Genomic DNA, 17,398 nt, shown 5'->3' on the forward strand with positions numbered 1-17,398 from the left:
AATAATTCAGTTTCCCAACAAGCAGTTGATAGTTAGCTATTTGTTATTTAATGTCACCAAGTTCTTAAGTACCCAGTTTGTTGATGAGCATAATTGAGATCACATACAAAATGATAAACACTTTATGATAAGGTCTGTAATGTTTTACATGATACAACTGAAGGCTTCAGGTGTGATGTTCACCCAGAGTGGGGATGGAAATTTGGCCTTACCTGATTGTGATAGACACTGAGAGTACAGGCCAATGCAAAACAGAATCTGGACATAAGTTATGAGCTAATTTTCACCAAATTCTCATGAAATTTCAGGGTTAATTTCAGAGAAATAGTGTGTTCTGATTGTGAAGGATGAGGCTTCATTACGTTTTGTTTGACTGTACTTGCTTTGTGGAGACAGGAACAAGGCATAATTTAGGCTGTTATGTTTGATCTGTCTGTGGGACAGTTTATGGAAAATATCACTAAGTTCCTTCCAACACACTTTTATCCACATCAGCCTCTAGTGCCTTCTTTGCTGGCTCCTGAGATATGACAATTTCTGGTGCTGTTGCTTGTTTTCCTACTTTTGAATCAAATAAAAAAAAGTCTGCAACCATCGCAGCTACACCAAATAGAGCTCTTAGCAATGCATCTGTCGATATTCGTGCCCATTTGATCAAAAGCTTCTCAAAAACTTTGTCCTTAGCCTTCTCTCTGATCTCTTCCTTTGACATGTTTGATGACTGACTGATAAACCCTTCCTCTTGCTGAATCTCTTTTTCCGCCTCTTGTAGCAGGTCATTGGTGTAGAACCCTCCTTTGTGTTCAGCCACCATCTCTTCAAGTGTCTTTAGTATTTGCTTTACCTGGAATTTGTTGCTCCAATATTCCTTCTTCTTAAAACAGGACTTGTGCCAGTACTTGCTATCAATGACATGACAGCGGTCACCACATTTCTCCACCAGCTCACGCAGACTGTCATTCTGCTGGACAAAGTCTTCAATTTTCTGTCCTTTGGAAAGCTGATCACCATGAGTGAAAACAACCATAGCATATCTGAAGACCTCCTCAGAGCAGTATTCTTTTATTTTATCAATCACAGCCTTCTCATGCTCTGTATACTTCTCCACTTTGAGCACAATGAGAACAGCATGAGGCCCTGGAGCGCACTCTGTGGTACACCTCAATATTTCAGGCTTCATCTCATCCTCAGATTTGTGAGTGTCAAAGAAACCTGGTGTGTCAACCAAAGTGAATTTTCTTCCCTTGACACATGCATTACTTGTTTGACATTTACTTGTTTCAGATGAAGGGGTGTGGTTTGTCTTGAACTTATCCTCTCCAAATATGGTGTTAGCCAGGCTACTTTTCCCAGAACCAGTTTTTCCCAGGATGACCACTCTCCTTGGCTCTGAAAAGATAAAATGTCCTGTTATTTTACCGTGCAATTTTCCTATGCTGCCATGTTTGTGAAGACACAAATGAACTCGTCCTAACATTAACCTATTAGCTATTTGATTGGCACAATAAGGAAATGAAGAACATAATCACAGGTTTGCACAGTTACCTCAAAAGTTGAGAAAACTACACTGTAAGACACAGGCCGTATTATAAAGTGCGACCAAAAAGTCGAATGTTTATGATCTTTTTTATCAATACCAACCATTATTTCTACATTAAAAGTATTATCTTCAGCAGCAGTCTGAAAGCAAGGCTGGCACTCGTGTAAAATATTAACATTGTTTAAAGCAGCCACTATATGATTGCATGCATTGTGCTCTAACAATCCTCTGAGATTTCTATAAGCTATAGCCACTGTATAATCACTCAAAATTGTTAAGTTCCTAATAGAAATGCTGAAAAAAGGTAAACTTACCAGCCATGTTGTCAAAAACGGATAAACTGTGCACTAAAAGTGAATCGCTGACAACGTGTTCACTTATTTTTTCCCATTCCGTATGCCAGTCCTTTTTTCAGACCTATGACCATGGTTGGCACTGACGTCTTGTGCAGAAGTTGAGCTACATTCCTTAGTAATGTCAACAACATTTCTGGTCTCCACCCATTGCAAGATTCTGGTTCCTTATGTAGACATTCAAACAGTTTTTAAAGAAGGAGACATGGGCCCAAAATCAGAAATAGCAAGCTTTTAAGAGCGGTAAAGCCTGGCCAATCAAAAAAAAAACAACACAAAATTCTAGTTTTTTGGAGCTGATATATCCATTAACCCTTTTAACAAAAACTATTCTGATATCATTTTTTATCATATAATTTTGTATCACATTGGACACAATGAGAAGTTTTGGCTACTTTTTAGTCAAGTTTTTATTTAAATTTTCATTTTTTCAGTGCACTAAATACCTTTTTTTTGTCCTTTTTAATGAGTAATAATTTAAATCTTGGTCTTACTGCAACTTCCTGAAAATCAGCTATAATTTTCAAAAAAAAAAAAAAAAAAAAAAAATGTGTAGAAGATTTCATGAAAGGACTCTTTTTTTTGTTTTAAAGGGCCAAAATACAACATCAGTTTTGCCTGTTGTAGTATGCTAATGAGATAGATAGAGGTCTTTGAAACTTGTGTATCAAATAACATATGTTTCGCAACATAGGGTTAACCACAACATAACCTTTTCATTGTTTTCATGAAATACACCACAAAACTATTTTCATAAAAATCTGTGTACAATTTTGTGGATTTTAGGTTGTAGGTTGCTTGTTGCGTTAACTAGCAATCAGTGTTGATAAACTGATTTAACTTTGCACAACACTGTAACCAATCACTGAAAATTTTCAAAGAAATTTCAACAATGAAGTCTTGTTATGCTTAAATACAGCACTTAATAAAGTCCCAAATTTGCTGTAAAATAACAGTAAAAGGCAGCAGGGTTGCCAGTATTTTACAGTTATTTTTACAGCAAAGTAATTTTAGTTGCAATGGTGTTTTGTAACTGTGAGTGAGGAGGGTACACAGAAGTAAGACCCTGCTGTACATTGAGGTGTTACACTGAGGGCACAGAAGGTCTGTGTTCTAAATGGCACAGACCAGCTGTTTATGCTCCATGACAATGACCTGCTGTCTTGTCTGTCCTAATCCAACAACACATCTCATTTATTAGCATCAACACTAAATGCAATGTTATATCAATGAGTGAATGAGCCCATGCTATGTGGAGCACAGAAAGTCAGTCCTTGCAGATGAGCGCACACAGCCTGCGCTCTTTGCTGTGTAATAACAAAGATTTAAGTCAAATGTTATGAAAATATATAACAGTGTGAAATCTCAATGTACAACAGGGTCTTATATTCACTGTGTTTCCTCCTCACCCATGGATAAAAGACGCCATCACAACAAACAAATTTCTCTGTCAACAGGGGTAAAATACTGGCAGCAGGTTTGCCAGCATTTTACTGATAATCTACAGTGTAATTTCTTTTTTTACAGTGCTGTGTACATAACAGAAACATGATGACATAGGCCTGTTTTATTCCCACTTCCACACATATACCTTCATTGTCTTTTCTGGTATATGAAGCCATAGATTGAACATTTGAAGTTTAAATATATTTGTAGTTGAGATGTTGCCGATTTACAAAAATGAGTTGTTACAAGAACTTCAGTACTTTTTTGTCATACTGACATAAAAAAAATATGTTATCACAACAAATATGGAAAAAATCCCCTGATATATATTCATATATATATATATATATATATATATATATATATATATATATATATATATATAGAAAGAGAGAGAGAGAGAGAGAGAGAGAGAGGAATTGGTTTTCCTTATTAAAATTTTCCTTAATTAATAAATTCCCTTACAGGGGAAAAGAGAACAGATTCACACAATTTGTAATTTGAGTTTTTAATTTGATGATTATCCATGATTCTTGCATTACATTGTGTTCCACTTCCATTAAAAATCCTCATGAACATCCAAAATGAACAGAAATTTGAAAATGAATACATCAAACTTATACAGTTGATTTAAGAAAAGACACACAAATAATCATCAGTTTACACATTTTTGATTTGAACATTATCTAATCTGACTGTAACACATGCCAACAATCATGTTCCTTTGTGCTAACAGTTAATGCACATCAACTCAGCAAAGGTGTGATCAGCTTTGCTTATGTAACAGTAATAAAGTTAAACAAATCACCAGAAGGTAAATCTCTTTTATAACATGAGTACAATAATTTGTTTGGCGTGTTCTGATTGTGAATGATAAGGTTTTAATTGCATTTTGTCTGACTGTGCCCACTTAGTAATGGCATCAACAAGTTTTAACGTAGGCTGTCATGTTTGATCTGTTTTTGGCTCAGTTTGTTGAGAACAATAGTAGTTTTTTCCAAGATATTTTCTGTTCCATCCACAACAGCTTCCATTGCCATCATTGCTGCCTCCTGAGATGTGCTAGCTCTCTTAGATGCATGATATCCTATCATACCTCCTCCAAGTATCCCTGGAGCTATCCCTGTAGCTACACCCACTAATGCCCCTGTTACAGCTACTGGCATTGTAAAGACACTTGATGATTCTCCAGGTCGTCTTGCTACAGCGTCATCACCTGCTGTGGCTGTTTTCATGATGCTGATAACAACAGTAGTCATTGCAGCTACACCAAATAGAGCTCCTAACAATGCACCTGTTGTTGTACCTACCAGCCTGATCAAAAGCTTCTCAAAAACTTTGTCCTTAGCCTTCTCTCTGATCTCTTCCTTTGACATGTTTGATGACTGACTGATAAACCCTTCCTCTTGCTGAATCTCTTTTTCCACCTCTTGTAGCAGGTCATTGGTGTAGTCTCTTTTGTGTTCAGCCACCATCTGGTCAAGTGTCTTTAGTATTTGCTTTACCTGGAATTTGTTGCTCCGGTATTTTTTCTTCTTTGCACTTCGCCTTTTGTTCCAGTACTTGCTATCAATGACATGACAGCGGTCACCACATTTCTCCACCAGCTCACGCAGACTGTCATTCTGCTGGACAAAGTCTTCAATTTTCTGTCCTTTGGAAAGCTGATCACCATGAGTAAATACAACAATTGCATATCTGAAGACCTCCTCAGAGCAGTATTCTTTTATTTTATCAATCACAGCCTTCTCCTGCTCTGAAGACTTCTCCACTTTGAGCACAATGAGAACAGCATGAGGCCCAGGAGCGCACTCTGTGGTACACCTCAATATTTCAGGCTTCATCTCATCCTCAGTTATTTTGGTGTCAAAGAAACCTGGTGTGTCAACCAAAGTGAATTTTCTTCCCTTGACAGATGCATTACTTGTTTGACATTTACTTGTTTCAGATGAAGGGGTGTGGTTGATCTTGAACACATCCTCTCCAAATATGGTGTTAGCCAGGCTGCTTTTTCCAGAACCAGTTTTTCCCAGGATGACCACTCTCCTTGGCTCTGAAAAGATAAAATGTCCTGACACATCACTGAGCATTTTTGATTTGTCAACACATAAGCTAACTCTTTAAAGTTAACCCATCACTCCTCATAAAACACAATGATGGGCATGCTAGGAAGTTGTATAACACTGCCACACTAAAAAATAATCACTGTAAAATAACTGCCCCAGTAGTGGTACCCTTAAAACACTGGTGGCAGGGTTGGCAGTATTTACTGTTATCTCACAGGGACATTTTTTTACTGTGCTGTCTTTGAACATTACATGATTTTTCTGTTGAAATGTCCTTGTAGATTCACAGCAGTTTTTAATAGTACAAGGAGAGGTACAGATGCTTTAATCAGCAATTTATTCTAATGTATTTGATCCCTTGTAACAAGACTAATAGATATTTATTCACTAATTTTAAGGATGTAACTTGCAGCAATCAAATAAGACATTTACAATGTCAATATTGTTGGAAGCAGTTTCTAGGTGTTTTTTTAAATGTATACTCACAAATCAATGTACCACTGAAGTTTCTATCTTAATTCCATTGACATTGTCCTTTGCACTTCTACACTTCCGATGCCGCTCTAAACCTGCAGCAAACATTTAACCTCTTCCAAAACTACTTCTGTAACATTTAAACTGGTTTTGAATTGCGCAAGGACCAAGCATAATTTATTTATAAACATTGACTTTGAGGTGTGGCATTGTAAATACATTTTAATCTTGTTAAATGGAAAATCTTTCAGTCAAAACACACAAAGACATTCTTTGACGCATGGACTTACGTCTTAGAATTAAATCTTGCTCCTGAAGACCAGTGTTGCCACAGTTACCTTGAAAAAGTAAATCAATTACTGATTACTCCTTTAAAAAGTAATTTAGTTACTTTACTGACTACTTGATTTTAAAAGTAACAAAGTTAGATTACAAGTTACTTTATTAGTTACTTTCAGCAGCTGCCGGCAACACCTGCAGCTACATAGTTGGCAAAATTGTGCGATTGCGATTAAAATGAATAACAATATGAGTCTACATGTTTAGTTTTAGAGTAACATGCAGACACTGGTAGTTATAAAACGTGTACTGTACAATTAAAATTTTCTATTTCACACATTTTGAATTTCAAAATACTGCTAAAGAAAGCTTTTAAAGGACTATTTATTTATATTTTTTGGTGTACTGTTAAGTTCAATTTTAGATTAAAATTATTTTTCTACACACTTTGTTTTAGTCTAATTTGGCAGTTTCATTTTTTGTTAAAGTTGTAGGCTGTTGATCCTGCATTTGTACAATAAGCAAAAATACATGTTGCTGGAGCCCAGGCTCACATAATCCTCAGTACTTTAAATCCATTACTTATGTATATATTTTTTACTTTTGTTTTTATTTTCACTCTTGTTTATTTCTAATTTTGGCTGTTTTGGTCCTCCATACACATAGGCACCCCAGTCTAAAAAGTCTGGGCACGGCCCTGCTTTTCACCGGGTGCCTCGTTGAAGCCTACATTATGTTGCTCTGCTCATTGACAGATGGATTTATGCTTAACAGAGGGTTCAGCTGATGGAATAGAGGGAGTCACAGTGAAAGACAGGACTCACCTTTCCTACAGGTAAAAATCAAACAACTTCTGAAGCGTTAATGTCCGCAGTGCGCTGATCTCTCTCTGATTGATTCCTAAATGTTTGAGTCAAAGATCTTAACAAACTGCCTGCACAGAGTGAACAACAAACCGTAATCCTGTCATCTTTAGTTGACACAAACTAAAACAGTGGCTGTGTTCAGCTAGAAAATGAACACCCCTCCTGTCCTTCTCTGTTTACCTTTGTGTGTTGGCAGCTGTTACACATGAGTTGTCATGCTAAAACTGTGATGAACACGCAACTCTTGTCACTCCCCGAGACACAAGAAAAAAGCAGATGAAAATAACCGTAACTCACAGTGACTTAGATAAGTAACTTTAATCTGATTACTGGTTTGGAAATAGTAACACGTTGGATTAGTCATTACTGAAAAAAAGTGGTCAAATCAGAGTTACTAAGTAGTGCGGCATCACTGCTGAAGACTCACTGGGGCCACTGGAGTAGCCAGTACAACTTTCAAACCTTTGAACGCACTCAGCACTTTGAGTTATTGTGAGACAGAGCTACCATTACCGTTAAAAGAAAAAAAAAAAAAAAACTGGCCTACCTGCTCCAGCAATGAAGAGATCAGACACTTTATTTATTCATTCAGAAAGGACGGGGTAGGCACCTCCCTCATTATCCCTCCACTCTGCTCTTTGTTAAAGTTAATAGCCACCTACAGGCTCCCATTTTTGTACACAAGAGCTGCCAAATTTTATTCATCTCTGCACATTTCATTTATATTCTCTTATTGTGTTTTTAAGGAATTAAACAAAATAAATTATGATTGACTTGTGAACACTCAAGTGCAACAGAAGATGTACAAAATGGTTCAGACTCGCAGAATCGTATAAAGTTCTTATTTCATTTGTAACTTTTTCATTAAGATTTCATTTTAAGAGTCAAATATTAACTGACATGCAGTGATGTTAAGTGTTAATTCCTAGTAGAAATACTGAAAAATGTTAACTCACCATCCATGTTGTCAAAAACGAAGTAACTGTGGACCAAAAGTGAATCGCTGAGAATATGTTCTTTTTTCTTCCTGCATGCCACCCTTTTGTGCTGATTCCTTATCTTCCAAACTGGTGAGCCTGGTTGTCATTTGAGTCATTGACAACGATTCTTATAATCGTCAACATCTGATCTCCTCCCAGGGTGTGATGTTGTTACTTTACAGAGAGATTTAAACAGACAGTTTTTGAGAGAAAAAAAAGTCAGTAGACAGCAGCAAGTTTGACTATATAACCCTGAATATGTTGAGTTCTGTTACTTTCCTTTCGCTTGGATTATCTTTGAGTACATTTGAATCTATTTCAGGATTCAGTTATCAAATGTAAACAAGTTGTTGCAGCAGAGGGGCCACATGTCTGCCCACTAGAGGGCAGTATTCAGACTGATACTTATTCTAAACTTGGAATTAACTGTGATGAGGTAACCTCTTAAGTTTCAATACAATTTATTCATTCCAGGCTTGTTTGGTGTTTTTTTTAATTATTATTTTTTATTATTTTGCCTTAATAGATGAGAGTCTGGGTGATCTGGTGAAGAAGTGTGCTCATGTTGTCAAACATTCCTGAAATCCTTGACCTTTGATCTCCTCCTCTGATATATTTACTGATGACTGTCTGATAAAATCTTCATCTCCTTGCATTCCTCTCTTCATTGTTGTTTCTGTGATATAGAGGTGTCAAATGTGAGTATTTCTGGTTGTTCTGAAGAGAGAAAACTCTTTTCAGTTTCACTCACTTTGGAGTTATTTTTTCTTTTAATGACTAAAAAAAAAGAGAAAAAAAAACACAATGTGATTCCAAACAAATTCAGAAACAAGTCAGTCAGTTTTTGTCTTTAAAGTAGCAGAGAAAAAAAAGTGAAGTTTGGAAAAAGCAAATGAAATTCCTGTTGTCGACATATCAATAAAAATATCTGTGTTCCAATCCGTGGGTCTTACCTTTGTTTTTATAGTACAAATAACATATGATAGTCTCTGGCAAACAAAAAAAAACTTTATTCAAACTACATTTTTTCACATAACAACATAACACAGTTCATCTCAGTCAATGAGCAGAGACTAACAAAAGTTTGTGTTTGGCTGTTCCAGTGCGCTGACTTGAAGCTGAACGAGCTAAATGTTATTCCTCACATCGTTATAAAAACACACTGAGCACAGTTCAGTTCACATTGGTAGATAAATACTGAAAACACAGACGTGACTTTTTGCTTTTATAGTTTGTAAGCCTTCATTAGGGCGCACTTCTCACCAAAAACGCAAAGCAGTTTATGATAATTCCTTTATATTACTGTTCATTTATTAATGTACATAAAGTCAGGCTTTGTGTTCTGAGACAGCACAATATTTCTGATTGAAATAACAAATCTGACTCCAGTTGCTAGGCGCCGCCCTGTTGGCTATGGCTGTCTTTTGCAGCAGCTCTCTCTTCTTTGTCTGTTTCTTATAATTTTTTTGTCTTTTTTTTGTTATCTTTGTATTTGGGGTGGCTCATTTGTTGGTCATGGACACCAAACTGGCAGCTGTTAGCACCCTGTAGCATGTCAATGCTAACTGGTGCTAGGCCGGATGTTTCCCCACAAGGTGAGTAGAAGGAGGTGAGGACGACATGCTGGTTCTCAGGTGTGAGCTAAGAAGTGACGACATGGACCTGTCCTTCCATTCATCGTTATTGGGAACGTAAGATCTATCTCCAATAAGATGTACGAGCTAGCCATGCTAACCCAGTAACAGAGGGAATAACAGAAAGCAGGGTAGCATTATGCTATTCACAGACATGGCTAACGGAGCTAACATCAGATTATTGGCTGCAGCTGGAGTTCAAACCAGCCAAAGTAAGCAGGAACGCTTTGTGTGTTAGCCCAAAGTATTTGTTTACCTTTAAGGCTAACTTCCACAAAGCTGAAATACATGAACGTAAATAGCTTAGTTTTCACTAAGTAACACTGTAACCTTAAAAAATGACATTAACACTAATGATGAAATGTGGTATTTGGTTCTGGAACCAGTGTTCATTAAACGAAACTACTAACCAAACAAACATGCCGTGCTAATACTTTTAGCTAGCATAGGCACACTTGGTCACACTGTTCTATCCAATCATTAAATTTTAGCACCGTTTTTGGGGGAGGAGTCTTTTGGCAGGCTGAATTAAACAGGGCATATAAAGCACAAACAGCTATGATAAAGGAAGAGCTATGAAGCCTGCCAAGCTAGCTGCTAACGCTATGACTGGTCAGTCATTAAGGAAGGGGTTTGGCTTCACAGCCGGTTTCTTCTGACATAAACCTCAGGATTGGAAGTTAAAGAGCTGTTTTAGTCCCGTTCCTCTGTTTTCCAAAGGGTTCAGTCTCTAAAAAAACATCAAGATTGTGAAAATCTGTAGCTAATTTTTCTTCTTCTTTTTTTTAATTTAGCCATTACTGGTATTAAATTTTCTTTATTATTATTATTATCTCGCTAGGTGGTAGCTGGCTTTGTCTGTTCACTAGCTGGGAGGCTAAGCTAAAATAGCTAGCAGAAAGTCATCAGACATGTAAAATGTTAGTTAACTTTAAGCAACAAATTCAGGTTTCTTCAGTTTACAAAAATGAATGGTGATGCTAGCTAGCTAGTGTCTCTGTTAGCAGGGGGGGGGGGGGGGGGGGTGAATGTGACGTTAGTAAAAGAAGGAAGTAGTTGGATGTTTGAGACAGTTATGTCTTAGTCAGTGGTGTGAGTTTCTGTCATCTTTTGTCCTTCCAGAGGCTGATATGTTGGACCACGCTACATTTTTGAAACCTTGAACACAGGAATGTGACAGTCTAATGCATTTCAGCATCCAACCCTCAGCATGCCGTCAGATTAAAATGGCCGGTGTGTAAAAACATGCTCAGTTAGACGAGATTGAATCAAAGCCACACTCAAAATTTCTGTTTCTCTCCACCCAGTGCTTCTGACACCTCCACCCTCAGCCACTGACAAACACCAGCCTGGCAGAGTAGGCCAGGTCAGCCAGGTAGAGCAGGAAGTTGAGGGCAGTTAGCACAGCCACAGCGATCTGTTTCGACGATGCACGGCTTCCACCTTGGTACTGTTTGTCAAACTGGAAAATGGGCCAGATGATGGTAGCGGTGAAGTACATAATAACTGCCAGGAGCCCATAGGCCGACAGGAACTTTGAAAATGGTACTGGTAGGCGGCCGGTGCACTCGGCCACACACATCACCACAATCCCCAAGGAGATGATGAAGCAGATGCAGTACACGGCCATGCACCACTGCAGCGCTGGGTTGTCGTCGTAACAGATCGGGTTGCTCACCAGGATGAAGATGATGCACGCCACAAAGGTCTGACACACCTTCAGTAAACCGGGAGCGGTGGCCATGTAACCTGAAATCTCTCCCGGCCTGGCTTTGGTCAGGGTAACCTCGCCCATGTAGGCCACAGCGGCCAGGCAGGAGAAGACGGTGGAGGTGATGCGGTAGTCGCGCACCCTGTTGTAGAACCACATGTCCTTCAGGAAAAACAGCGGGAAGATGACAGAGGCAGAGAGGCAGAGGAGGGCTGCGTAGCAGGCGACTGTGATGGGGAAGTTAGACCAGGACACGGGGGCTTGAGCCTGGAGGCCGAACTGCTCCACCAGGAGGACCAGCAGGGTGCAGGCAAAGCTGAAGGCCCAGCAGAAGATGCACCAGTCCGCCATGCCTCCATGGGGTAGATAGGCTCCATGTGCTGCGACACTGAAGGCCACGCAGGTGAAGAGAACAGCGGCAATGCGCACCCACAGCAGCTGGGGGGTGGGGCACGTGGCAGCAGGCATGATGGGATATCAAAATCAGTGAAGATACTTTCTCCTTGAGTCCAACTGGGTCAATACACGGCTTGAAAACACAGACTTTGGGATCTTGTGTGGCCTTTTGTTTTGATATCTTCACATGTTCTGGAGAAAGATAAAAATGGGAGAAATGTTTGAGTTGTGTGGTTTTTAAATTAATTCATGATACAGCTTATAAGTCAGAACTTACACTGTAACAAATTCAACTTCAACAGTAAAATCCTGTCGTGTTTAAATATGGCACTGTAAAAAGTATCACTGTAAAATACTGCCAACTATCTTGCCAGTATTTTTCTGTTATTTTTGGTTTTGACAGTGTTTTGTAACCAGGGGTGGTGAGTGAACACAGTAGATATCAGACCCTGTTATACATTGATATGTCAGGAGGCACTGGCTGTCTGTACTCCACATGGCACAGACCATCTATCTGTGATCCACATGGCACAGACCACCTATCTGTGATCCACATGGCACAGACCAGCTATCTGTACTCCACATGGCACAGACCAGCTATCTGTGTTCCACATGGCACAGACCAGCTATCTGTACTCCACATGGCACAGACCAGCTATCTGTACTCCACATGGCACAGACCAGCTATCTGTGTTCCACATGGTACAGACTATCTATCTGTGATCCACATGGCACAGACCAGCTATCTGTGATCCACATGGGACAAACCAGCTGTATGTGCTCCACATGGCATGAAATGGCTGTCTGTGTTCCACATGGCATGGGCCCCATGAGCAATTTGAATAAAAGGGATTTGTTGATGGATTAGTGTTCAGACAGACAACCGGTAAATGCCATTGATCACAGATAGCCAGTGTGAATCATGTGAAGCACAGACCAACCCCCTTGACCCTGCTATACATTGATATGTCAGTAAGCACTAGCTGTCTGTACTACACATGGCACAAAGTGGCTATTTGTGTTTCACATGGCATAGACCAGCTGTGTTCCACATGGCACAGTCAAGCTGTGTGTGCTCCACATGTCATGGAATGGCTGTCTGTGCATCACATGGCACAGACCAGCTGTTTGTGCCCCACATGGCACAGAAAGGCTGTCTGTGCTCCACATGGCATGGGCCCGTGTATCCAATGATTTTACAGCTTGTTTAATAAGCAGTTTGAATAGATGGGATTTGTTGATGGATTAGAGTTCAGACAGACAACAGGTCAACGCCATAGATCACAGACAGCCAGTGTGTGTCATGTGAAGCACAGACACCCCTCCCCGAGATTTCAAAACGCTGTCGCAACCTAAATTTCTTCTGGTGAAATAACAGTAAAAGCAGGGTTGCCAGTATCTCACTGTTATTTCGCATTCATACACTGTAACTATTACACAGTATCATACTGTAAAAATAAATTACAGTACATGCACTGCAAAATTACAATTACTGGCCATCCCTGCTGCCAGTATTTTTATTTTCCAGTGATTTTTTTTTACAGTTTAGTGAGGAAATCCTCTATCCCTGATCTTTTGACATTGTTATCAAAATGTTAATTTGTTAAGACGTCTGAAGCCTCAAAAATTTGGTCAATGCTGAAAAACTTGTATGTAAATGGGGGGAACTGTAATAATAAGGCCTCTTATGTAATAAACTGTGATTTGTGTTATCCTTACTAACATGCCTGGGCTCAAAATATAATTGTGTAAGCGCCAAGGAATGTTTGAGGAACTTTAGTGGGCCGTTCAGGCTGAGGCCTGTGCTGGGGAGGTTTACAGGAAGTGAAAGACACTTGTGTGAACCTGGAGCTGGAAAGTCCCTGACTTTATGATAAAGTGAAAGCAGTGAGTGGACACCTTACTCCAGGGTTCAGACACTGTGGTGCTGATGCCCTCTACTGTCCACTTTGTGATAATGTATCTGTACACATCCGACTAGAGGAGTGACAACCAACGATTCAAAAACATCAAATTTTCGCACATTTGACAATAACCATTGTTATCAGCCCCAATGTCTGCAATCAGTGTGTCATCTTTAAAGAGGGGGTACTATTTTAAAGAGGGGTTATTCAGCTTTCTCATATTCAAACATGGACATAAAGTCACAATGCTGGATGTTCATACCAAACATGCAGATTTTAAAACTGCTAAATATTCACATGTTCTGTAAACTGATTAAAGCTGTTTGTTCTAAAATTTACACAAGATCCTTAAAAAAAAATTAACGAGACTTGCTGAAATTGTGAAGTCATTGCAGGATCTTCTAACTGCTTCATAACACACTATAGAAGCAGGTCTTTAACACCAAAGTTGGCCCATAGCTGACCCCAAAAACAAAGCCACACACAGCTGTTTAGTTTTGTTTTTAGCCTAGCTCGATGTCTAGACTTGAAGCTAGCATGATCCTGGTAAGAACTGCCAGTTAGCATTTTTTGGGTCAGACGTTACTGTGAGATACTGTTTCTTTTATTCATACACAAACTTATCAAGTTTTTGTTGAGAGGGTAACTTTCTTAATCTTAAAGAGGGGGTATCATTTAAAGAGAGGGTTGTTGTGCGTTCCCATATTTTAAACATGGATTTAAAGTAACAATGCTGGATGTTCAGACTAAAGGGCTAAAAATAGCACCAGATCTTCACAAGACTTCTTGCATGATGAGGTCATCACTAGGCGGACCTCAAACACCAAGGTCTACCTACAGCTCTGCCCTAGACAGGCCTCCAGAAGGCTGGCCAATCAGAAAGAAAGGGGGTTCATGGAGCAGGGAGCCTTAAAGAGACAGTAACTTAACGGGCTGAAAAAGGGTTTTCTAAAACGCCAGTGAAAGTAAAAAAATGTTGTTTTTTAAGCTTTAAACCATGCAAAGCCACTACAAGGGTAGAAGAGAAACAGGATAAAGACTGAAAAATACACAGTACCCCTCTTTAAGATATTTTTGCTGGGAGGTTTGCTTTTAGAATTTACATTTTATCGTCACCTGATTTTTTTTTATTATTACTTTTATTTTTTTATTTAACAAAATTGTTACGTTTGTCTATAATTCTTCACAGATATTGAGCTTTTATTCTGAAAACTTTACAGAACTTGTTTTAATAAAAGATATAACATTAAAGTAAGTCGTATGTTCTTCAAATTAAGCACTTTTCATTCTAATATCTGTTTGTAAAGGAAGATTTTATTTGATACAAAAAATTAGACATCCCCCTCACCCTAATTTTTTTTTTTATTTACCATTTGTAGGCTACAGCTGCTTTTCCAGCTCCTGATTGTGTGTGTGTGAACACGCTGTTTGTAGACTTTGTTGTTACCCAAGCGGTGCCAGGTAAGAAAAGTATCGTGAATATAATAATCTTCTTATAAAACTGCATGAGTGGGTTTTCAGAGGAAATTTATTCCAAGAAGCGGCTGGTAAATGAGACCCATTGTTAATGTAATCTGCTAATGCAACCCTGAAAATTGCAAACTTCATTAACCTCAACATCACATTTCCTGCTCTCTGTAACGAGACCCGCGCACAGGAAGCAGGTCTGCAGAGGCAGGAACCCACACCAGAAAACACAGAGCACTTTAAATCACATTAAGGATCCAGCTGTTGACTGAAAACTTGAAAATAACAAACATCCCATGAGTGATGATGGCTGAATAAAGGAGCATTTCACACTTTTTCCACACATCTCACATGGTGAGTTGAGCCTAAATGTTAAAAAGAAGACCTGCTGCAGACTGAGACAGATGTGGCTTTGGGGTGTGTGCCCTCAGACCCATGCCTCTGACAGGAAACCAAACTATGGTTAGCTTTTCTTGGTTTGATAAAGTGCATACCATGCATGCCAAACATTTGGCTCTTAACATCAACAAACCTTGGTGTAACTGCACTTCACATTACTTTAAAAGTCATAATCAGATGTTTATGTGTGGAATAAGAGGATACACACTCTGAAAACTTCTTAAAAACTCATTCATGACATTTCCTTAACTTAATTAATCCTCCTTAAAACATATTTTGAGGATTATAAGAGCATTTTTAGACTTTTGAGGGTTGATTCTGGTGATGACGAGGTTTAAATAGCGGACATACCGCGCCGAGCTGTGCCCCCTTTCCCTCCACTCCTTCCTTCCTTCCTCGCTTGTTTAAAAAAGGCTACACTGCGTTAAACCTGGCTGTTAACGTATCCACACTGAGAAAATATGCTACTACATGAAGATCGAGCTTACCTATCAGTGTGGGAAGCAGTCTTGCATGTTTTCCTCAAAGTTCTTGGATCACGGTGCGCGCTCCGAGGTGCATCCACTGCTCTCCTCCGCCAACACCTCACAGCAGCGCAGATCCCACGCCCCGCAGAGGCCATATTTGGAGATGTGTTGAAACAGACTCCAGGCCCCGGTAAGGTCGTTGTAATTCCTCTTTTCAAGTGGTTCACATTGCGTCAGGTCCGAAATAAAATGACATGAGTTTCCCATGAGTCTGTGTCAGCAGTCTGCAGACGGATATAGAGCAACTTCACAAAGTCTGTTGACGGTTGTGATATAAACAATGAACAAAATAGTATCTCCCAAAACCTGGATAAGAAACTAATATATTTAGTAGCAGCTGGAATAAAAATTTCTGGAGGTTTTCTGAAATTTCCTTCAAGTCAACTCTGTTTTGTCTTCAGGGTATTGATGTTAGAGTAATAATCCTGAGGGGAGAGACACAATTTGGACTTGTCCCTGTGGGTCTAAAAATCTAAATCAGGAATTTGACTAAAATCCCTTCATTGAAAAAATAAATAAATAAATAGATAAATAAATAAATAAATAAAAATAAAAATAACTAGAAATTGCAATAAATAGATGAAATAAATAAATCAATAAATCAATCAATAAATAAATAAATAAATAAATAAATAAATAAAATAAAAATCGGACTTTTATCTCTGACTTTCAAAAAGTAAGATTTGAAACTTTTATATTTTTTGGGGGGGAAAAAAAGAAGACTCAGAATTTTGACTTTTATGAGAATCAGAATTTTAAATTTTTACTCATTGAATTCTGAGTGGAGAAGGCAGGGTTTTAAATTTTAGTGATCAATTGTGAAAAAAAAAGAAAGAAAATCTGACTTTTCCCTGAAGTCCCAGAGTTCCAAACAAAAGGTGGAATTTTTACTTTTGTCTAAGTAAAAAAAAAAAAAAAAAAAAAAAAAAGATAGAAAATAAAAATAAAAATTCTCTTAGAATTCTGAGAACCAAAAGTCAAATTTCAGAATTTTATCTCCAAATATCAAAAAAAAAAAAAAAAAAAAAGGAAAAAAAGAATTTTGTCTCTGAAGAACGATTGATAAAGTCAGAATCTTTTCTATAAAAAAAAAAAAAAAAAAAACAACAGACCAAGTCGACTTTAGCTATCCACTCAGAATTCTGGTTTAAACAAATGAAAAGTGATTTCATGTTTGGTGTTCGTTTGTCTCATCTTTCCTGGGGTAATCTTTGACAACGAGTGGCGCAGACCTGGGTGTGGTGGCAATTATGGTTTGAAATATACATTTTCATTTCCATAGCATAAAAGATGCATGAATGGGCCAGCCTTGTGTGTTTATGTGCATTGCAACAATAGGAATATGAAATATCAAAA

At 38.4% G+C, this 17,398-nt stretch overlaps 3 protein-coding genes across 3 annotated transcripts; all 3 read right to left on the reverse strand.

Moving 5' to 3' along the window:
- Positions 1-460: 460 nt before the first annotated feature.
- On the reverse strand, positions 461-1,861 carry LOC141784548 (GTPase IMAP family member 7-like). Its single transcript, XM_074662387.1, has 2 exons — positions 1,855-1,861; positions 461-1,389 (listed from the first exon to the last, which is right to left on the reverse strand). The coding sequence occupies exons 1-2, from the start codon at positions 1,859-1,861 to the stop codon at positions 461-463; spliced, it is 936 nt and encodes a 311-aa protein (XP_074518488.1).
- Positions 1,862-4,271: 2,410 nt separating this feature from the next.
- Positions 4,272-7,434, reverse strand: LOC141784549 (GTPase IMAP family member 7-like). The gene is made up of 3 exons (XM_074662388.1): positions 7,420-7,434; positions 7,205-7,242; positions 4,272-5,382 (listed from the first exon to the last, which is right to left on the reverse strand). The coding sequence occupies exons 1-3, from the start codon at positions 7,432-7,434 to the stop codon at positions 4,272-4,274; spliced, it is 1,164 nt and encodes a 387-aa protein (XP_074518489.1).
- A 3,227-nt stretch (positions 7,435-10,661) lies between these two features.
- Positions 10,662-16,141, reverse strand: LOC141784280 (myeloid-associated differentiation marker homolog). Its single transcript, XM_074662062.1, has 2 exons — positions 16,004-16,141; positions 10,662-11,937 (listed from the first exon to the last, which is right to left on the reverse strand). The coding sequence occupies exon 2, from the start codon at positions 11,815-11,817 to the stop codon at positions 10,966-10,968; it is 852 nt and encodes a 283-aa protein (XP_074518163.1). The 5' UTR covers positions 11,818-11,937; positions 16,004-16,141; the 3' UTR covers positions 10,662-10,965.
- Between the last annotated feature and the right edge of the window lie 1,257 nt (positions 16,142-17,398).

This window comes from Halichoeres trimaculatus, unplaced genomic scaffold (genome assembly GCF_033239565.1).
Source record: "Halichoeres trimaculatus isolate MK-OKI-2021-1 unplaced genomic scaffold, fHalTri1.1 fHalTri1_scaffold_22, whole genome shotgun sequence".
In the NCBI taxonomy this organism is placed as follows: Eukaryota; Metazoa; Chordata; class Actinopteri; order Labriformes; family Labridae; genus Halichoeres; species Halichoeres trimaculatus.